At 40.1% G+C, this 23,523-nt stretch overlaps 3 protein-coding genes across 3 annotated transcripts; all 3 read right to left on the bottom strand.

The window, feature by feature from the left end:
- Window positions 1-6,946: 6,946 nt before the first annotated feature.
- LOC129732277 (stress-associated endoplasmic reticulum protein 2) lies at window positions 6,947-8,729 on the bottom strand. The gene is made up of 3 exons (XM_055693005.1): window positions 8,449-8,729; window positions 8,255-8,325; window positions 6,947-7,647 (listed from the first exon to the last, which is right to left on the bottom strand). Exon 3 carries the CDS (start codon window positions 7,612-7,614, stop codon window positions 7,420-7,422), a length of 195 nt encoding a protein of 64 aa, XP_055548980.1. The 5' UTR covers window positions 7,615-7,647; window positions 8,255-8,325; window positions 8,449-8,729; the 3' UTR covers window positions 6,947-7,419.
- Window positions 8,730-14,866: 6,137 nt separating this feature from the next.
- LOC129732274 (uncharacterized) lies at window positions 14,867-16,694 on the bottom strand. The gene is made up of 2 exons (XM_055693001.1): window positions 15,645-16,694; window positions 14,867-15,589 (listed from the first exon to the last, which is right to left on the bottom strand). Exons 1-2 carry the CDS (start codon window positions 16,506-16,508, stop codon window positions 15,140-15,142), a joined length of 1,314 nt encoding a protein of 437 aa, XP_055548976.1. The 5' UTR covers window positions 16,509-16,694; the 3' UTR covers window positions 14,867-15,139.
- Window positions 16,695-18,557: 1,863 nt separating this feature from the next.
- On the bottom strand, window positions 18,558-19,169 carry LOC129732276 (40S ribosomal protein S23). The gene has a single exon (XM_055693004.1). It carries the CDS (start codon window positions 19,100-19,102, stop codon window positions 18,671-18,673), a length of 432 nt encoding a protein of 143 aa, XP_055548979.1. The 5' UTR covers window positions 19,103-19,169; the 3' UTR covers window positions 18,558-18,670.
- Between the last annotated feature and the right edge of the window lie 4,354 nt (window positions 19,170-23,523).

Raw genomic sequence — 23,523 nt, 5'->3', positions numbered from 1 at the left:
ACCGGGAGGCAAGAGCTGCCGAAAAGAGGCTTCATCGCCGTAAGAAACGGGAGCACTACGATCGCGTTCTCGCGGAGGCGGAGAATTGCTTCACCAGGCACGACACGAGGAGCTTCTATAGAACGATCAACGGAATCAGGAACCGGACCGTGCCAGTACCTGCCATGTGCAATGACAGGGAGGGGAACCTGATTACCGATAAATCGCAGGTGGCCAGGCGATGGAAGCAACATTTCGAAGTGGTGTTGAACGGCGAGGAAGGGAGGAGAGTCGTCGAGGGGAACAGGATAGAAATTGGGGAGGAAAGACAAGCTGTGGACCCACCAACATTGGACGAGGTGAAGAATGCTTGCAAAGAGCTAAAAAACAACAAAGCCGCTGGGAAGGACGGCTTACCGGCCGAACTTTTCAAAGTTGGGAGCGAGCGGCTGTGTAGTGCAATTCACCAGATTATCCTAAGGGTATGGTCTGAGGAACAACTACCTACGGACTGGTTGGAAGGACTCATATGCCCTATCTACAAGAAGGGACATAGACTCGAGTGTAGTAATTACCGAGGCATAACCCTCCTCATTTCCGCTTACAAAATTCTCTCCCGTATCCTGTTCCAACGACTGAGGCCGTTACAGGAAGCCTTTGTTGGATAATGCCAATGCGGTTTTCGAGTGGGGCGATCTACAACGGACCAGATGTTCACCTTGAGACAGATCCTCGACAAGTTTCGAGAACACAACTTGCAGACACATCATCTGTTTATAGACTTTCAAGCGGCGTACGATACAGTGAAACGCAACGAGCTGTGGCAAATAATGCTAGAACATGGTTTCCCAACTAAACTGATTAAACTGATACGTGCGACGCTTGACGGTTTCACATCATGCGTCAGGACAGCGGGCGAATTTTCGGACGCGTTTGTGACGTTAGATGGTCTGAAGCAAGGTGACGGGCTCTCGAACTTGCTGTTCAACATAGCTTTGGAAGGTGCAATACGAAGGGCAGATGTGCAGAGGAGCGGCACCATCATCACTAAGTCTCACATGCTTCTGGGCGTAGAGCAGTTGAGGAGGCCTTTACGGCTCTCAAAAGGGAAGCTGCGAGAATTGGACTCACCATAAACACTGCCAAAACGAAGAACATGATGGCTGGCAGAGAGCGTGGTAGTTCTACGGGTGTTGGTGCTGCGGTGGAGATGGATGGGGATACTTTCGAAGTGGTCGACGAATTTATATATCTTGGTACTCTCGTGACATGTGACAACGAGGTGAGCCGCGAGGTGAAGAGGCGGATTGCGGCGGCGAATAGGGCTTATTACGGATTGCGTAGCCAGCTGAGGTCCCGTAGCCTACAGATCCGTACGAAATTTGCGCTCTACGGACATGAATCGTGGACGTGGAAGGAGGCCGATCGACGAGCGCTTGGGGTCTTCGAGCGTAGAATCCTGCGATCAATACTCGGAGGCAAACTAGAAAACGGGGTGTGGCGCAGGCGCATGAATCACGAGCTGTACGAAGTATACAAACACGCTGATATTGTCAAGCTGATGAAACACGGCAGGTTACAGTGGGCTGGCCATGTAGCACGGATGGCGGATGAGCGACCGGCAAAGATAATATTTAGTAGAGAACCGGATAGAGGCCGACGACTTCGAGGCAGACCGCGCACTTCGAGACTTTGCTCGAACCGGCACGCGTGAGCATCTTGGCCAGAGAGCTACGGAAGGCAAAAGTGGAGGTAGCAGCCATACAAGAGGTGCGGTGGCCTAAAACCGGGGAACGTGAATTCCGGGCGGTCGATCCGACCGCGGGCACTTCTTTCAAGTATCACATCTACTACAGTGGCGGCGATAGAGCGGAACGGGGCGTCGGTTTCGTACTACTTGGAAACCAAATGAAGCGTGTTATTAGGTGGAGGCCTATTAATGACCGTCTATGCGTATTGAGGATCGAGGGCAGATTCTTCAATTACAGCCTTATCAACGTGTACGCGCCGACAAACGATAAAACCGATGACGTAAAGGAGGAGTTTTATGAGCTCCGATACCGCAAATTTGGTGTTATCTAAAAAAACGGAAAAAAACGACTTTCTGGGACTTAGAGATTTTTGAGCTGGGAAACAATCTCATTTCACTTGTCCTATTCTCAATTTCACTTCACCGTCAATCTCACTCCACGGAGGTGATTTTTGTCACCTCACTTGATGACGATGGAATCTTTAATATACTAATCAAACATCTCCCTGAGAGCACAATGGAATTTTTAGTGAAAATTTTCAATTGCTGCTTCAAAATTGCATATTTTCCCAAATTATGGAAAAATGCAAAAATTACTCCAATTTTAAAGCCGGATAAGAATCCAGCTGAAGTTTCCGACCAATCAGTTTGCTTTCTTCAATAAGTAAACTGTTTGAGAGAATTATTCTTAACCGAATGATGTCACACATCAACGAAAATTCAATTTTTGCAAATGAACAGTTTGGATTTCGCCATGGGCATTCCACAACTCATCAATTGCTCAGAGTTACTAATATGATACAAGCTAACAAATCCGAGGGTTATTCCACTGGAGCTGCTCTTTTAGACATAGAAAAAGCATTCGACAGTGTTTGGCGTAAAGGTTTGATTGCGAAATTGCAAACTTTTAATTTTCCAATTTTCCTAATCAAAATTTTAAAAAATTATCTTACTGATCGAACTCTGCAGGTTGTCTATCAGAATTCAAAATCTGATAGATTTACTGTCAGAGCAGGTGTACCTCAAGGTTCAGTCTTGGGTCCAGTCCTGTACAACATATTCACTTCAGATCTTCCTGATTTGCCTCCAGGATGAACAAAGTCATTGTTCTGTGATGACACAAGCATTTCCGTAAAAGGAAAAAGTCTTCGTGTCATATGCAGTCGATTGCAGAAAAGTTTAGATATTTTTTCTTCCTACTTGCAAAAGTGGAAAATCTCTCCCAATGCTTCTAAAACTCAAATGATAATTTTTCCGCATAAGCTTAATGATATTGTTTCCCAGCTCAAAAATCTCTAGTCCCAGAAAGTCGTTTTTCCGTTTTTTTTAGATAACACCAGATCTTGACGTGTTCTGCATTTCTAAGACATTCGGCATCAAAAGAAATGTTTTTTTCGGTATGGAAAATTTCCTGAACTAGTTTGTATTTTTTTCATCGGGCAAAAAAATGAAAATTTGACCGCTCTAAGACACGGATCAAATTCTGATTCGTTTCGTTACTGAAGAATAAATCCAATATTTACCATTAGATCACAAATCTATCAACTTTAAGACTTATGGCATCTTTGTGGAATCATTTCACCGTTCAAAATGGTCGTGAAATAATTCCACGCGAAACGTTGCTTTTTCCGTTCTCACTTCACTGATATGATACTCATAATGGTGCTTATTACGGGAGTCACTTCACGGTGAAATCAGAGTGAAGTGAACAAAATCCTATTACGGGACTCACGTAAATAAGAAAAACGTCGCGAAGTGACATCTGCCGTGGAATCTGGGTTATTATGAGTGTCATATCAGTGAAGTGAGAACGGAAAAAGCGACGTTTCGCGTGGAATTATTTCACGACCATTTTGAACGGTGAAATGATTCCACGAAGCTGCCATAAGTCTTAAAGTTGATTGATTTGTGATCTAATGGTAAATATTGGATTTATTCTTCAGTAACGAAGCGAATCAGAGTTTGATCCGTGCCTTAAAGCGGTCAGTTTTTCATTTTTTTGCCCGATGAAAAAAATGCAATCTAGTTTAGGAAATTTCGATACCGAAAAAACATTTTTTTTGATGCCGAATGTCTTAGAAATGCAGAACACGTCAAGATCTGGTGTTATCTAAAAAAACGGGAAAAAACGACTTTCTGGGACAGACATTTTTGAGCTGGGAAACAATCTCATTTCACTTGTTCTATTCTCAATTTCACTTCACTGTCAATCTCACTCCACGGAGGTGACTTTTGTCACCTCACTTGAGGTGGAATCGGGAATAGGTCTAAAAAAGTGAAGTGAGCGTGAGAGTGAAATATATTTCACCGTGAAGTGACTCCCGTAATAAGCACCAATAACCCAGAATCCGCGGCAGATGTCACTTTGCGACGTTTTTCTCACTTACGTGAGTCCCGTAATAGGGTTTTGTTCACTTCACTCTGATTTCACCGTGAAGTGAATCCCGTAATAAGCACCAATAACCCAGATTCCACGGCAGATGTCACTTCGCGACGTTTTTCTCACTTACGTGAGTCCCGTAATAGGATCTTGTTCACTTCACTCTGATTTCACCGTGAAGTGACTCCTGTAATAAGCACCAATAACCCAGATTTCACGGCAGATGTCACCTTGCGACGTTTTTCTCACTCACGTGAGTCCCGTAATAGGACTTCATTCACTTCACTCTGATTTCACCGTGAAGTGACTCCCGTAATAAGCACCTATATTTCACCGTGGAGTGACTCCCGTAATAAGCACCACTTTCTCCTGATGGTCAAAATGCGCTAAAGACTCAACAATAACCGAAGTCGCTACTCAGTACGCGCAAAACCTTGAAGCAGCGTTGCCGGATAAGGGAGAGCTCACCGGAGCCCCTCGATAGGAGCAGCCATTAACAAAGCAGTAGAAGGGGCTGTTAGATTCGTTGAGAGGAATCGACGTAACGGCTGGTTTGACGAGGAGTGTCAAACGATTCTAGACAAGGAGATTGCAGCACGGACATTGACGCTGTAGCAAAGAGCCTTTCATAACGTGAGTCGATACAACCAGAATCGAAGATAGCAGATCTATCTTTTCGAGAACAAAAAGTGTCGCCCGGAAGAGTTGGAGTTTGAGAAATAGAATAGCTGTTTCGTTCTCAAGAAACACGTAGATTGTGCAAGAAACTGAACGCATTTCGCAACTACCGAGCAATCACGATTCTCAACGCAGCCTACAAAGTGCTCTCCTAGATCATCTTTCGCCGTATTTCGCCGCTAGCATGAGAGTTTGTGGGAAGTTATCAAGTCGGTTTTGTAGATGGGCGATCTAAAACGGACTAAACCCAGAAGTGCCGCGAATATCCGCTCACCACCTATTTATCAATTTTAGGACGCTTACGACACTATCGACCGTGTAGAGCTTTGGAAAGTTATAGAAGAAAATGGTTTACCTGCGAAATTAACAAGACTGATTAAGGACATGATGGACAGTGCTGTGTGTGAAAATTTCGGGTGCGGTATTAAGCCCGTTTGAAACACGCAAGGGACTTCGACATGGCAAGGGTCTTCCTGCCTCCTGTTTACGCTTGGAAGTGTTATGAAACGTGTGACCTTCAATATGCGAAGCACAATCTTTAATGAATCTAGCCAGTTTATCTGCCTCGCTTACGACATGTACCTTGTCGAAAGGACGCTCCAGGCGGTTGTTGAACAGCACACCCTACTGAAACGTGAAGCAGAAAAGGTTGGACTGAAGGTGAACCTACGTCGAAGACCAAGTATCTGCTGGCAGGGGGAATCGTGCGGCGTAGTGCTTACTTAGGCAGTAGGCGTAGTGATCGACGAAGATGTTGTAAGAATACCGACAACGATCCCGCAAAAATGGTGTTCGTCTCGATTTCGGCCGACGCGCAACGAGCTAGGAGGTTGGGAAAGCAGCCAAAGGGATTTCAGAACGAACGTGCACTACACAAGGTTTGCAAACTGAAAAAACGGCCTCTACGGTCTGGAGCAGACAAGCAGAACCAAATGTTCCGTTGCTTGGGATTGATCAGTTCTAACTACAATCCGTGTGCGTACTACCGTGTCCTCGAAAGCAAGCTGATCATCGGTCGTTGTGTACATGGATGCCTTGCTTATAATTTCAAACAATCAACGGCTAATTGATGAAGTCAAGCAGCAACTTTGCAACTTGGACCTAGAACCAGCGAAACAAATTCTCAGTCTGCGAGTCACCAGAAGCACCTGAACGCTATGGTTATTTTCATTTAATCTTGCTTATGTTGCTCAATGAAATACTGTTGCAGCTCACGAATATAACAATGAACAACATATATTTTGAATTGAATAATGAAACGTAGCGCGGCTCAATTCAGCCATCTACAATGCAATGCGCACTTACCAGTGAATTCATAATTTGAGTGAACAATAGATTCTAAGGGTCAGAAGTCAAGTAGTCCTGAAGCTTCTGTAATACGGCCCTAAATCAAACATAGCATTAAGATCCTTTAAGCGTCATGAAGGCAACGAACACACACGAATTCTACTTTGCATCTCTTAAGTTGCTCATGTTGCGCTGCGATAACAAACGTCTCCAGTTGAAAGCATGCGTTCTCTCGCCCAAGCAGGAAAATCCAAAACTCAATACGGCAGTTGCTAGGTAAATCATACTAAAGTGCGATAACAACCTTCAGCAAGGTGGTTGTTGACGTCACACGTTGATTGCGTTTCTGTGGATGTTTTCTCTTCGTGCCAATGCACCCCTCCTAAACGGGTGCTGCAGCAGCACTTGTACAAACAGGGAACCGTCACGGCGACTTTTGCGCAACAGAGTTAGAACTTTGGTTATCGTTTCAGGAATAATTGCACAAACAAATGTTTTTTTATACAGGTTTTATTCCTTTCCTGGTTCTGTGTAGGTAGTTTCCATATCTTATTGCAAACGAATTTATTTCCGACTTCCGGCGTATTTGCACCTGTACCGTTTGTGGTTGCACTTAGTTTTTTTTTTCGATTTTGGTTTGTGGTCGCCAATTTTTTAGCTCTACTATTTAGGCAAATGTGTAGTTGTGTGTGTGTCTTTTCAACTATTTCCGCGGACGCACCCGCAGCTGCTCCATTTACGTAGGAAAGAGAAATCTTATTACGCTACCGTATTTGTCGTTAGCTATAAAAATATAACGTATCAAAATTATAGACGTATAAAATTTAAGAAACTATTCTCAAACTCAGGTATATTTTATTTATAGAGTCGAATAACGAACTGAAAAAAATCTATCTTTATTTGCAAAAAACGTGTCCAATTAAATATACAATCTACATTGTTGCATTTATGAGGTTTAAAAATCCAAAGAATGCGATAAACTTGTTGTCCAACTTTGTGTGTATTGTAGCAGTAAATGCGTCCAATGTAGGTATGGAATTTCTCATTCAGTTGTTTTGATACACAGTAAAGTACAGTATACAGCTAGAGTTACAGGCAACCCCGACTGGGGCTCACACAAAGGCCCTCAACAATAGTAAGACTGTAAGAGACCCTTGAATAAAGAGAAATATAGAAAAAAGTGGAGAAAACAATTTCTCGGACGTTGACGAATTATTCTTGCTTCAGAATCATCTCAATGGTATGAGTGTGTATGTGTGTGTGAGTGGATATTTTGTCTGGATTGAAGAGGGACATCTTTATCAGAATGAAGTTCCGTACCGCTCTCGTCACCATCACCTTTCGATTACGCAATGCGAATCGATTGGATGATTTGGAAAATAGCTGATCCACACACGACAAAGATGAACAACGCTAGCAGCCACGGTCCTACCGGGTACTTTTCCTCGACCGTTTTCGTCGACTTGGGCACGTTACCGCGCTGTGTGATGTTTCGGCTGGCCTTCTCGTTGGCCATGCGGATTCTTTGCTGAGGGGCCATTGTCGGTTAGTCTTGGGGGGATGCTAAAGCGTGCTGTAAAATAAAATAATAAGATCCTTGCTGTTAAAGGGGTGATTTGGAAAAGACTTGCTTAGAAAAATTGGATTGAAATATTTTGAGTTCATATAATTATCTACACACTAAAAGATGAGAGGGTCATAAGTTTTTCTGTTATTGTTAAATGCCACGCTCGACAATTAAAGTTTGGCACAGTATAAATAACCTACCAAAGGAATGATTACGAGTGAATTCAAGGCATTGCTAACCTGAACAAACACAGCATACCTCCAAACGTTCACTGATAATTGCAACCTTGAACTCATACGTAGATTGAATTATCACACTACGTATTTTCCAACACAGCGGATATTTTGATTTTTCCAATCATTTACCAGGGATGAATTTAAAAATTCCCCGAAAACGTGAGACAAAAAAAGGATACTCAATAACAACACTTTTGATTAATTTTCAAGATTCTAGATACGGAATAAAGTTAGCATATTAAAGATAAGCGCTAAGAGGGGTAAAAGCGAAGCAGTTAAAAATTTTGCGCATTTAAACTGCTGTGGTACAGTTGCTTGAACTTTTTTGTCCGAGGGGGATGGGAGGGGGTTATTAAATGCTGTTGCATAGGACTTACCAAATCGAAAATAAAAACGCAAATTGTGCCAACCGGAAGGCCGTTTTGTGCTGCAACTGGTTCAGCAAAGTCTGCAATAAGCAAGTGCAAGAAAGGAGACTATTATTACAATGCTTTCTCTTCCAATAATCAGCGAACACAGGAAAAAAAAAAACTGTGTCCATTCACTTTCCAGACGATGTATCATTTTATACCTTATTTTCTCGTTCGAGTAGGCCGTATTCCTCGAATGTCGCCGTGAGGCCGATGACTTTTAGCTATACCGTTTAAACCGGAACCAACGGAAAAAGGGTAATGTTTTTGTCTGGTCGGATGGTTCTCGAAGCAAACAACACGTATTACACTAAAACCCGATGATTGCTGCAGCGAACGACGAACGCAAGAAAGAAGGACCGTTTGATATGGAAACGCAGCGACGGCGACGACGACACTTTTCTGCTTTGCTGGACGATTGAAAAGGTATTTGACAACTCATCAAATCGTGAAGTTAGGGTTGGAACAGATTGCGCACGATTTCCACAACGTTGATAAAACTTGACAGTTATGCCATGGGCGAAGTGTCAAACTTTCGCAGCATGGCCGCAGTCGGCTTCATTGTGTTTCAGACTTTCTGGTTGCCATGTGCGATGATGGGTGACGAACCGCATGCTGTTGTCCTGAATGTTTAATTTGCAAGAAAATAATGTAGAAGTCATTGAAATCAAACCACAATCGGGTAAACATCCGTTTCATGTACAACGTGATATCACGTAACCTAAAATATGGAACGTACACTAGATTCAAAAAGATCTGACAGCACACTAAACATTTTTACTACAAATATAAGTATTTTAGATTGGATCCCGTAACTGTAGTCACAACTAAAATGTGTTGATTACATTTTCTCGCACAAACCAAATTTATTTTGCAACAACCATCAGCCATTTACTTCTTAAATGGAATTCTCATCAAACGTGAAAAAAGAGCCAATGTGACATATGGAAAAGTCTACGGCAAGGTGATGGTCTCGCGTGCCTACTGTCTAACATTGCCCTGGGAGGTGTCATTAGAAAAGCGGGGATAAACACGAGTGGCACGATATTCCAAAAGCCGGTTCAACTGTTTGGCTTCGTCGACGATATCGGCACGGCATTGTGGCTCGGACCTTGGTGAAGATGGCGGATATGTTCATCGGACTAAAGACCGAAGCCAACCGGATCGAAGACGAAGAACATGAAAGGAAGAGGTTTACGCGAAGACACTGCTAACCTCCCACCTCAAGTTTAAGTTGGTGGTGCTAAAATCGGATGGTCGATGAGTGCGTGTACTTGGGCTCTCTGATAACTGCCGACCAGCAAAGAAGTTCATCAGCGCATTATGGCAGGAAATCGTGCATACTTTGGTCTCCGGAGGACGCTCCGATCGAGTAGAATTCGCCGCAGTTCACCATCTACAAGACGCTGATCAGACCGGTAGTCCTCTACTGGCATGAGACAAGGACTATGCTTGTGGACCAACGCGCCCTTGCGATCTTTGAGCGGAAGGTGTTGCGTACCGTTTTCGGCGACTGCAGATGGAGAACGGAGCGTGGAGAAGGCAAATGACCACGAACTGCAGGAGCTATTTTAGGAGTTATCTACGGTCCACTCGGTGGGCTGAGCATGTTGTAAGAATGTCGGAGCTTCGTAGCCGCAAGGTTACAGAGTCCTCTTTGGCAAGCGAGTGGTGCTAGGTTCGAATCTTACTAGAACTAAGCCATTCGTTGGCAAAAAGGACTTAAGTACGGGTTTTATAGTATTTGGGCTCTTCCACACAAATCTTCTCTGCAGACCTAATAATCCCCGGTTCTAAAGCTTCGGTAATAGCATGTTATACGCTATGATAGCTTGCAGGAGGATAGGATAATGTCGATAAGGAAGGAAGTAGGTTATTAAGTCTGAAACAGAAGACAAAAAGCACTATAACTCGGAACAGCTTTATTCTCAATAAGTAACACTGCAAAAGGGTAAAAACAAAAAATGTGTGAACAGCAAAAACGTCCAGACAATGCCACAAAATATCAAAAACCGCTGGTCGCAGTGGAGTCCATACAAAAAAAAAGGATGTCGGACGACAGCCCGGTAAAAATGGTTCTTGAAACCAATCCGTCAGGAGACGGAGAAGTGCACACAGACTGAAAAGCCAGCGAAATGCAGTCATGGACCGAGTGGAATGGAGACGACTCTTACGTACAGCAAAGACCACAGCACGGTCTGGGACTGTTTGGTGAGGTAAGTCATATCCTAGTCGGTACCTCGTAAAGGTAGGGATAAAAGAATGCCCTGGACCACAATAAGGTCTATTTAATGACCACTAGTGCACGATGTACTACTCGTACGCTCTGCCTAATCGTTCACCAACCGTATTTTTTTAAGATATTTAGTTTACAATACTCTCCCAGCTGGTCCCGAGGTACGATGCTGGCCTAACAAGCCAGTCGTCGTAGGTTCGAGTCTCGGCTTTGGAGAAGACTGTTAGTGTCAGTAGGATAGTAGCGCTAGCTCCACAATTGTCCTGTGCACTAAACAATTGGCTGCGAAGTCTGTGTATAATAAAAAGAAGGTCTATTTCCGAATCGGAATGTAGCACCACAGACAAACAGGCGTGCTACTCGATGACGATTTCATCGACCAAAAAAATAACGATAATTTTTAAATTTTGCTTAGTGGCCAAAAATGTCGCTAGTGTCGCTATAAGAAGCGTGCACATTTATTATCAAAGACAAAAACCATCAGTAATGCCGCTTGTGTTGATTTAAGCAATCGTGCGCACCCATTAGCAAAGACAAAAACCATTTTACGAAAATGAGTTAGTAGGAAATAAGCTCATATACACTTAACTGCGTAATGTTTTCTCGGTAAAGCAAAATACCGAACTAGCTGGAAAAAAATTTTAGTTTACCGTTGTTCAGTAAGAAAATTACTGAAAAATCGGAAGCCGTAAGTGTTTACCGAAATACCATAAATTTTTTTACCGAAAAAAAAACCGAATTTCGGAACCCTGACATCATTTAACCGAGATTTCGTCGAACAAAAAAAACTCTTACCGAGATCCTAAAAACATACCGTTTTAATACCAGTGACGCCAGCCTCATACACCAGCGAAAAAAAATGTATTGTAGCGTTAGGGCATCTTCAGCGGTGGTCTATTTTTGAAACAACTTTATACGAGATTTACACCAGCGAAATCTGAATAGAACCAGCTAATATGGACCAACTTTTCGTTCTCCGCACCGGTGTTGTATATCTTGTTGTTTTAAACCGCTGACATCTGTCACACTGTCAACAATTTAACACCCCATGCTATCAGTTTATGAGACTTGTTATAATAAAAAGCATTTAATATTTAACAAACGGAAATTCGATAAGTTTTAAGCACATTCAACGATTACTTTGGCAAGACACTTCAAATCCACGAGACTTTATAGATTTGACGGTTTGACCCGAGCGTCAGTGACATTTTTCAGGATGGATTGGTATGATCCAAAAATTTCTGCTACAAATAGGGCTTCGGAGGATAGCGAAAAATGTTTGATCGCGTAGGTTCGGTGTTGAGGATATTGAAACAAGCCTGATGTGACATTGCTCATTTCGTTTCGAGTAACTCGAACAAAACTAAATGATCGCTGGTGGGCGTTATGTTTCGTTTTTTTAAACTTAAAGAAGAAGTTGACATAAGGTTCGGATTTGGTTCCGCGGAACTTTCTTGCTGAACAACAAGACACATTACTCACAAACCGAACTTCATTCTAAATAAAGTACCGTCAACACCTGGAAGCAACTTAAAAGTTAATGAGAAGCTGCTTGTTCCCCTTTATTGGAACCTTAAAGTTCACATAAAGTTCATACGTGAACTTCAAAACCCCCGGAAACTAAAGTTCGGTTAACATTTTATCCGTACTTCTAATCAGCAGGAAAGTTCAGTAGAAGCTGCTTACTACTCTTCATTGGAACCGTAGAGTTCACATTAAGTTCACACGTGAACTTCAAAACCCTTAGAATTGAAGTTCGGTTAGCATTTTATCCGTACTTCTAATCAGCACGAAGGTTCCGGAGAAGCTGCTTACTCCCCTTCATTGGAACCTTGAAGTTCACATGAAGTTCACACGTGAACCTCAAAGCCGCCTGAAATTAAAGTTCGGTTAGCATTTTATCCGTACCTTTAATCAGCACGAAAGTTCAGGAGAAGTCTATATCCTACTTCATTTCCACTTCAAAGTTCATGTTAAGTTCTGACTGATGCTTTACTCTATTTTGGTGGAAATGAAGTTTCCTCCAGGATTAGTGATAAATAAAAGGTTTTCAAAAACAATTATGAAATATGGTTTATTTTATTGTCATCGGAACTTTATTATCTAAATTAATGGCAATGAGAAAACAAAGCTATGGTTCCAATAGGTAATATTAGGTTGCTTAAAGGCTTTCTCTATCTAAAAATTTTCTTTTGTTACCTTACAGGAAATCAATAATGAATTCAGGTACCCAGGAATGTGCAGGGCAAAAGAAAAAATAAACCGGATGTAAGCTGTGAATTCCCATTGGACAATTGTTTGCGCGTGATGCTTTCTTTCATCCCGGGGCAATTTGCCCAAATCTTGCATGTTTTTTATGTGAGGCCACAGCATGATGTTGCCGGTTTTGGAGGTCCGAATCCATTTCTCGGACACCACCGACAGTTCCCTGTGTCCCAAGGCGTTGGTCGTTTCAACTGCGGCACACAGCATATCTATTGACCGAAAAAGTTTTTATCCATTTTGAACATTTCTCATATTATGTGTATACTGCTTACCAGAATAAATTTTCAATTAACGTTTAGAAGGAAATATTGCGTTCACAACCTTTTTCAATTACATTACCAACGTACTGCAGCAAAATCAAAACAAACTAGAAAACTGTCAGACTTAAGTTCACATTGCGCTCTGCGTGTACTTTTTCTGAACTTTCAAGCTGAAAGAGAGACCCGGTATGTTCCTAGCTATGAACGTGTAGGTAATGAAGAGAAATCAGCACATCGAGTAAAATCGATGCTGATATCATATAGCGGGAACGGAGCAGTGGTATGAATCTAGGCTTCAAAGAGGGAGGACTCGAGTTCGAAGCTTGTGTAGTAAGTTGCAAAAAAATCATGAAATTTAATAATAAATGAAGCCAGACATTATTCTTCTGATCTAAATTTCTTCAGTAAATAATTATCATAGGATTGAAGCAACCCGAATGATGAGTGAGGAATTGAAAAATTGCAAATTAATTTTTATTTTAAGTATTTTGAAGTTTTCTTTTCAAGCTGAATAGCGGTCTGTTCAGCGACCTAACCGAACTTAATGTGAACTTTCTAGTTCGGTTTAGAAACTGCTTTGCATGCTGCTCGAAGTTTATTCAACAAAAACGAACTTGAAAGTACGGTTAGTTACTTAAAAATTGAGCTGAATAGAATTCTATTCATGATCGTTAGATTAGCTGATTAGTCTATAAATTCTACTTTTATCCGAACTTTTGGTTACTTGGGTTCAGCATTTTGAACGTTTTCAGTTCAGTGTCTTCTAAGAACATTTTTCTTGCCTCTTGAGGCCCCCTCTAGTCCCACTACAATTAGAGCGATTAACGAATAGCCAACATATTTCGCTTCCTGGTGGCTGATGGTTGCTAACCAAGTAGTTGAACCAACGGTTGTGGTCTTCCAGAATTCTCCCTTTTGCTAGTCAGTTTCCTTAAAGCCAAGAACGACAAACATGTTCATTTTCTTCTTCGGCAAAACCACAAAAATGAATTGTGAATAATCATGAAAAATCTTTGCTTTATTTATCCCCCAACTCAGGCAAAATGCTTATATGTAAATAGCTAAAAATGAGGTATTAAATTAAAATATGACATTTATTGGTAGCGTACAAAAAGTTTTAGAACGATCTATTTCTTGTTCCAAAAAGTGACAAAAATAGATCAAAACGTATACCAGTTTCGAATTTTTTCCATTTAGATCTGGTATAAAACAAAATTTACACCACCGGTGCAGCAACGAATTTGAGTTTGTTCCAAAAAAACTAGAACAAAACAACGATTTGAACCACCGCTGAAGATGCCCTTAAGGTCACCAGGCGGCGCTAGTATACAAGCGATTTATAAAGCAATTCTCTTTGAAAATTTACACGGAATTTTCCGAATTTTCAATCAATTTTGTTCTTGCTTGGACGTCTGTCTGTGGCTTTGCTTTGCTTTTAGTTGATAACAATAATATTTTTGTGCCGAAAATATCATACTAATCTAACAAACCGTTAAGGTTTGAATTGTTTAATTTTTTTTAGAAAATTTTATAAACGACAAACACCAGCATTTGGGTTTGATTTTTTTTTTCATTGATAAAGATAAACGAGAAAAAACTTTTAAAAAAGGTGATTATAAACAAGTAAAAAACGAAAAGTTAAACTGACGCATAGTATCTTTCAAGGCTACAAAATCAATCTTTCGCGCGAAATTAGAAACTAACGAAAAACCTCTGTTTATTTGAATTGAAATTTGGCTATTGAAAATCTTGAATCTTATAGAGGAGAAGGGCGGGGGGTGCGGGTGGGGCGTGGTTTATTTAAAAAAAATTACAAAATATATTTATATGTACTTATAATATTGTACATTGATATTCTACAACATTTACACCATTGAAATAAACAAACAATAAAACGAACAACGTACATAGAATTCAGGAGCTATCAACACCGCCACTTGTTAGAATATCATATAAAATGTGATTAAATATGACAAATTAAATAGTATAATTGCCATTTCATACATGCACCAGAAATACATTGTTATAATCCTAGATAAAATCAAACCGTCTATCGGTATTGTATAAATGCACACCCACATCGTCTAAACACTAGATATAACCGTAACTTATCCCGTCTCTGATAGCGGCACTCAGCCGCTTTCGCAATCTGACCTCGGCGCGCTCATTTATCGCGAAAGCATCCATATCAATCTTTTGGTTTTCTTTGAACTTTTCTGCTTCGACATCCATATTCGGTAGGTCCTGATTTTCGATACACATCAATGGCACGAGAAACATAGCCATAAGCAGGCCAAATTTGCCACAAGCTTTGATCTGCTCTTTCAGGGCCGTGAAAGGGAACTGCCTGCTAGGGTCACCGCCCAGTTTTTTCAAGAGGCTTCCCAAAGAATCGTGATAAATGCGAAGCATTTCTTCAAAATGCGCCGCCCGGAATTCCCCATCGGTACAGCAGAATAGGAAATACAGCAAATCCAGTGCCGGTGAAGCATACCGACTGACTTGCCAGTCTAGTAGAACGATTTCTGATGGGGCGTCGTTCTGCAATGGTATCATTATAGTGTGGTTGAATGTTTGTTCTGATATTGGAGCTTACCTCGTAACCATAGATAAAATTGTTGATCCAACAATCGCCGTGTCCGAGAACAGCGTATGGTTCCGCCTTCTCTGATTGAGTGAGTTTAAAAAAATCCTCAGCCATAGTGCTTTTCAGTTGCAACAATTTTTGACGCGCTTCCTCTTCTTCGGGTTCGAGAGTAGCGATTGCCCTGTCCATGGACAGGTACATCATGTACAAAAACGGTTCGTTATCTTTATAGGTTTTACTCATCGGATCGGGAACTTTGAACTGTTCAAACATCTCCGGCTTCTGATCCTTCAGGGCAAAAGATACTGCGTGCAGTCTACCGAGCTGGATCATACACAACTTGCAGTGTTCGTAGTTAACCGGAACCAGCTTGTTCCACATGCGGTAATTCTTAAGCCGCAGATCGTCCATCACAATCACCGACTCCTCGCTGTCTGCTTCGTAGTACGCTAGGTAGCATTTCGGTGCGTTGAAAAATCCAACCTCCTCGGTAACGCCCTTCTCACGTTGAAACTCGTATATAATCGGCAGAAGTTTCGAGTAAACCAACACTTCTCGGTCAAAGTTCACCATCGAATTGAACTGCCGACGGCGAGTTTCGTTAACGGGAGGAATCTTACAGAGAACTTCCAGCTCTTTGCTGCCTTCAACGATTTTAGCACGGAACAGTTCCCCTGTGAAACCGTCGCCCTTGCCTGACCCTGCGTCGAACGTTAATTCAAACTGACCAGGAGTGAAGCCCTCCTGCGGTGCCATTCTAGCGACTGCATCGTACAGATATTGTGGGGCATCGTTTGATTCCGCTGTGGGCTGCTGGCCTGTTGCTGCCACCTTCGGTGGTGCATCCGGAATGTCCTGCTTTGATTCAGACATATTTTTCGTGTATGTTTACTGTTTGCTACCTCGAACGTTACTGACGCAAAATATGATGAGTTCATCTAGTGAAAATATCCAGTTACAGAATAGGTAGGTATATGAATTGATTAGGTTGACCGCATTCCGGTCAATCTCCAACTTCGGTGTGCGTTGTATTGGAGGTTTAGAAGTCAAAACCCCTAAAAGACCGTCTGTGCATGATGCATGAAGTCACCCTATCGGTTGTAGCGATTTGCTTGTATCAAGTATGATATTTGTTTAATTTACAAGTGGCGGATGTGCTTACGCTTAGGACTTACGCAATAAGTTTTTTGTCAGTATGTTTAGTGGAACAAAGAATTTGAGTAGCGTGCGTGACACAGTGTGTGTATGACTATGTATGGGAGAGGAAGGCACAGCAAGAGAGGGGGAGTAAAATTAGCTTCATTTTGTTCGACACATAATTCAAACCTCTTAGATTCAAACCAGTTGGAGATTTTGAAGAATGCGCGGTGGGCATATAGAATACTCGAGCAAATGCGGCTTTTATTTAATACCTGTTTTTTAACAATCAAGTTTGGATTAGAAGGTTTCAAGGTTGCGCTTTTTTTTTAGCAAGTAAACACGATTTAAATATTGTTTATAGTATGAGAAAATATAGATAAAAAATAGTTGTCGAATTTTCTAGTTTCTATCCACCAACCGTAGAGGAATAAGGTGTAAAAAAGATTCACTCCCAACTGTTTTCAAAGCATAGCTATTGAAAAATTAATTTATAAATTTAAATTTGGATACCGATTGTTAGATAAATCTTCGAAACGTGTTATTGCAATTTTTTGAGTCTTGTTTATTGACTCTTTAAAATAAACACTAAAATGCGAACATTTACCTCACACCACAGTGGGGCATTCGTGGATTTTTTTTCACTTTATACAGGTGTTATATTGAGAAAATTTCAAATTTGTGCTTCTTGGTCATGATCAGCATCATATATTAATATGTTTGATTTTAATAACATTATGAACCGTATTACTGAAGTGAGCAACTCGTCTCACTTGAAATACATGGCGAGTCGAATTGACTCGTCTCCTATCATAGAACTTTATGACTTTCCCAGGAGAAGTTGTTAAAAGTATTTCTCTTTCTCATAGTAAGAGTTGAGTTTTTGTTCTGTAGAAATGGGCAAGAGATTGAGTGTTTATTTTTCACCTCTGTCATAAACTCCTTGTGAGCTAACTTTATTCTTTAGTTTGTGATTCCAGGTCAAATATCCTATTATCTGAACTTTTGTTTTAATTCAAAGTTACTGTTTATTTGATTGTTTTACTCAAAACAACCCAATTTTTTATTTCTCACCATCAATTTTTCTGAAGATTTCTGCGATGACCAATAATTCAAATATGTAAAAAACGAATCTCAAAGGCTAGAAGAATACTCTCGAATAAAAATAATTTGTCCACCCGTGGAAATTCGTTTTATTTTTTTTTTTTTTTGTTATTTTAACACAATAATTACGAATTTGAATCTTGATAATTTCTAAGCTTCTAAACTTCTTTGAATTTTCCACAAGTTTCTTGTCTTCAGGGTGGCGAAGATTTTCAAAATTAAATTCCCAAATCTTTCATTAAATTAAACATTAATTTCCATAATTTTCAGCATTCAGCACAAAAGAGCGCAACGTTGATGAACGCACAACTCTACAATCTCAGTGAAAAAAGTATCAAATCGGATATACAACCAAATATGCAGTAGATACCCCGTATTTGCTTATGTAGTAAAAAAATCCGTTTGATCATTTTCAGCAGGTTGAGTAACAAATCACGTGAAGTTTTTTTTTCATCTAACTTCTGTAAAGCATAAATTTTATTTTGATTTGGTTTGCATTACTAAAAGCCCCGAAAGTAGTTTTTCTCCCCAAATACTTACGGTTAAAGAATTCGACTCAAAAAATACCATTCCGTTTGTTCTGTGACTGTCCTTGCCATCTAGGAAAACTATTCCGACACAGCTGCAAATAATCCCAAGGATTTTCTCTATACCTTTAGCAGACATAAACAAAACACAATATACGGACTCGATAACCTTTCCTCGCGAAAGCTTGTGTATTCCGGTTTCCCTTCACTCCTCACATATACAGCTTATAATTTCTAAGTTTTGAAACTCTTATCGTAAGAATCCTTTTACGAACGGGGTCGCTCCTTCTTCTCCTTGTACAAAGCCAGCAGCGAAACGTTGGCCACCTTCACCACCTTGAACCGGACACCGGGGATGTCACCGACGGCATGACCCTTACGGCCGAAACCAGCGACCAGTACTTCGTCGTTCTCCTCGATGTAGTTCAGGCAACCGTCCCGGGGTACGAATGCGGTAATCTTCTTGCCGTTCTTGATGAGCTGCACTCGGACACACTTACGGATAGCAGAGTTGGGCTGCTTAGCTTCGACACCGACCTTCTCCAGAACGATTCCCTTGGCGTGGGACGCCCCAGCGAAGGGGTTCGACTTCCAGCGGGTTCCCAAATGGGCCTTCTTGTAGTCCTTATCGGCCCAGCGCTGGTCCCGCCGGTGACGGATGTGCTTACGAGCCGTACGAATTCCACGTGGTTTACCCATTTCTACTCACAAATGGCGTCCGAACCGAACAAACACTCGGATGGAAAAGAGCTGCTGCGGTTGTCAAATTTGTCAGTGCGCGAGCTGACTGACAGACGGTGACGGAGTTGCCAACATTACGAAGTTAAAACGAAACATGTCAGTTGACGGTTAACTTGTTTAGTGGGCGCCAGAGCCGCCAGATAATTGTGAACATGTTTGAAAATGATTCTGAACCAAAAAATCAGTACAGTAATGGAACGACTTTGAGTTTTTAGACTATATCCGGACTACTTCGTGATTAAGCCGAATCTTACAATGACAACAAAACTCAAAAAAGGCAAACAAAGTTTTCAATCACAAATTCAAATCCTAAATACCTATTCAACAATGTGTTGGTCATCCAAATATTCTAACAAAAGCAAAACTGCTCTAGCTTCCCGAATTGAATAACATTAAAAAAGCCTTAAAAGTTGCTGTAATTATACATAGTTACACCCTAATTAAACTATGTTTTTCACTGTAAGTACATCAATTTTACAATAAATATCATTGTCCAGAACAATAAAAAAAATCGTTTTTGCCATTTTTACCATGAAAAAGGGGGGTCGTTATGTATCTTAACAGCATTTTTTCAGGCATTTTTTCCATACATTTAAAAGTCATTGACAATGTTTCTCATGGTAAAATTATTGTCGGTGGTAGATTCAACTACAAAAAACGTTGTTAAAACATGGTAATGACAACAATCGTTTGCAAGCTAACTGTAAAAATACCGTGCTTTCTATGGTTACTATTAAAAGCATTGTCCGTTTACTGTTCTCACCGCAAAATACATAGTAATTTTTTTTCGGGTTTGTACATGGTAAATCTAAAACTTGAATTTCAGTCGCTTTACATTGTATACTCGAGAATTTATTGTTTCTCCCTTTACTGTGCGCCGTGTTCGATCTGCTCGACAGTATCGCCCTTTACTTTGCGCCCTTGGGGCAAGACACTATTGATATATTGCAAAATATTTCCAATATTTGATATTACAAAGTATTTATCGTTGCATTTTCAGGCACCCCTTTTCCTATATCACAACTTCTTGACAAAACATTATTGTTGGAGCGATATTAATGTGACAGATAAACGATAAATATCAAAATATATCCACCAATATCGTATAATATTACCAAAATATTTCTCTTAGAAATAAGGTTCTCTCTAGGGGCTAGTCATCTTTATTTTCATGCAAAATATTCTGATAATCTTACACGATATTGGTTGATATATTTTGATATTCATCGTTTATCTGTCAATCGACACCCTCAAACGATAATGTAACGCTTGATGTAACGTCAATGAGCTATGATATAGAGGGAGGGGTGCCCAAAAATGAAACGATAAATACTTTTTAATATTGAATATTGGAAATATTTCGCAATATATCAATAGTCTCTAGCCCCTACACATTTACATTTAATCACCGAATTCGTTTCTTTTTTCATCGACTTTTCAACAGCTGAGCGCTCTGTAAAACGTTCGGTAATATAAACCACTACCGACCGATCAGTAATCAAATTGTTGTTGCTTTCTGTCATTATTACCGACCTAATTTGTGAATACGGCGAATGCAATTAGTTGCCAAAACCAACGATCAAATCTGTAAGATGTGTAAGACAGTACCGAAAGATCTGTGATGTTTGTTATTTGTTCACTTTTAATTATTTAAGAAAACCAGAAATATGATGTAACGTAAATTCATATTAATATTTTTATTCAAATATTATTAAAAATTTTGACAATTGAAAACTAAAAAAAATCAAAAATCGACGTTCGCCGCACCAAATTTGTACGAGCGAAAATCAATTAAACGTTTTTTGCTGCTGTGGACTGTGCATGAACTTCATGCCAGTTGTGCTCAGAGTTTCAAAGCCGAGGATCTTCCGGATGTGTCCATTAACATGGCGGTGTAAACTATTTACTTAGCATGCAACAGATGCTCGGAAGTAGAAGCAAATAATGTGATGGTTTGATGCCTAAAATATTTACAAATTTTATCATCATATACTTACGAAAAATTTGTTCTATGCGATCATCTTCTTGCTGAAGTTGTGGGAAATCGTCCTCCATTTTTTTTCGCAGGAACTTCAATGTTCAAACGAACCGAGAATGTGACTTGACAATCAGAAGGAGAACAACGAATAGAGAAAATTTGACAGCTCTATGGTTGGTCCGGTAGTTTTTTATCAATATTCGGTAAAAGTTTAATTTACCGAACAGTTCAGCAGAAAGTATAGCAGGATTCAGTAAAATTATTTGCTGAATACAGAAAATATGTTAAGTTATTACAATTTTACAAACTACTCTGTATTTTCTCAAACTTACCGATCGAAATTGTAATAATAACTACCGAACTTTTATTATCTGATTGAGTGTGTAGGGTTCTCTAGCTTCTAGTTTGTGCCTTATTTTGATCTGCTCGAAAGTATCACCCTTCACTATGCGCTTTATTTTGATTTGCTCGACAGTACTACCCCTTTACCTGGGAGGGAGAAACGAACACTACACTCAAAACAGAAAACAAACACATGCGTCGTTTTATGATAGCGTGTAACTGAATGTGCAAAATTTCACAGACTAATTTTTCGAGTCTGTGTTTTTTTCCAGTTTGCCGTTGTATAAGTTTTTTCTGAGTTTTGAGTTCGACCGTGATGAAGAGTGTTCGAAATTGTAACCGAAGCCTTAAATCACGAGAAGCGCAAGTTTAATAATCGAAGTACGCTAGCATGATTATTGTCGCTGTAGCACTACTCTGCAATTCGCTGGTGAGTCCAGCGACGCGAAGATTTCTAGCGATGTCATTTTGTATGAATATTTCTCGCACAGTACAATGCAGTTTTAATGTTCTTTGATTAAATTGACATACTTTTGCGACTAGAAAACAATCAAAACTATTAGAAAATATTACAGTCGCATATTTCGGGACATTTTATGTTGAATCAAAGGCTACATCATGATGAGTAGAACATGGTGTAACGGTTTGATCAAAAACTAGGCGCGGGGTGAGGAAGCGTTTTTTCACTTCGGAGGATTGGAGACGAAGCATCACTATGCAACAGCGAATAACTTTTTCGTGTTTGTTGATATATCCTCACTAACTAGGTAATTGAATACCAGAATTCAGGTGTTTTAAGTGGGAAATTGTTTCTCAAATTAATGAATATTGGTAGCAAGGTATGTAGCATTGCCATATTTATAATTTAAATGCATCCAAATGATATATTATGAGATGCGATAATTTTTATGTCCTAGTTGTTTATAAACAAACCTACTCGCTGGCAATTTTTTTTCCAATATGGCCGATTCTGCTTTTGACATATCGTTACACCATGTCTTTATACATCATGGGCTACCTTATATTAACATACTGCGAAATTCGCTGGAAAATCCCTGTCAGACGAGCGACTCGTCGCTTCCGATTTTCCTCTGCATGCACAATACTACAGTCCCTATATTTACAGTCTGGCGGAGTGGATTTGGGAACCAATTTAAACTGTTATAACGGGAACCAGTCAATGGAAATTCAATACGACTGGTTCCAGTTATAACAGTTAAAATTGGTTCCCGAATCCACTCCGCCAGACTAGTAAAACATGCAGTGACTATGACGATTACCACTTGAAGCTTATGAAATTTATTATTTTACGTAAAAACAAACCAAAATATTTTGTAAATCGACAATGAATACAAAAACTGTTTGCGATGAATATTTTTTTGAGCAACGCGATACATTACAGTTATAACAATACTCATCGCAAAAAAATGCTTTTTTTCTCCTTGGTTGATAGTCAACGACAGCTCGTTCTGGTTCATTTTGACACTCGCACAGCTTCGTATCCGTTTCTCCCTCCCAGCCCTTTACTATACGCCGTGTTTTCATTTGCCGTGTTTACGTTATTGTATCGGGATACCCTTTTTACCTTGGGACAAGACACTATTGATATATTGCGAAATATTAAGAAAAACGTGATCTAAAAATTTTTTCTATCGTTGTCCTTTGCCTTTTAAATCACGATTTAAAACTGCTCGAAATCGCTACAATGACAGTTCGTCCATATACCAAATGTAATTGTAGCGATTTAGAGCGAATTTTAATTCTTCATTTAAAAATCGAATGATAATGATATAAAGTTTAAAAAAATTACGTTTTACTCAGAAAATTACACTCTTTCAGATGATATACAAAAATCGAAAATCCGTGAATCGCTAAACAACGCAATATTTAGTATTCGTTGCATTTTATTTCTATTTATATGATAGCAATTGACATTATATTATCGTTGGAGGGTTGTCAATTCGCGACTACAAAGGTGCTGATATTTGTTTGATTTTTACATGAGAAAAAGAAGGAAGGAAATATTTTTGCTTTTGTCATCACACACATTTTGACAATT

The sequence above is a fragment of the Wyeomyia smithii genome, chromosome 3, assembly GCF_029784165.1.
Source record: "Wyeomyia smithii strain HCP4-BCI-WySm-NY-G18 chromosome 3, ASM2978416v1, whole genome shotgun sequence".
Classification (NCBI taxonomy): domain Eukaryota; kingdom Metazoa; phylum Arthropoda; class Insecta; order Diptera; family Culicidae; genus Wyeomyia; species Wyeomyia smithii.
Note: the sequence above shows the minus strand (reverse complement) of the source record. Positions and strands in the feature narration are given on the sequence as shown.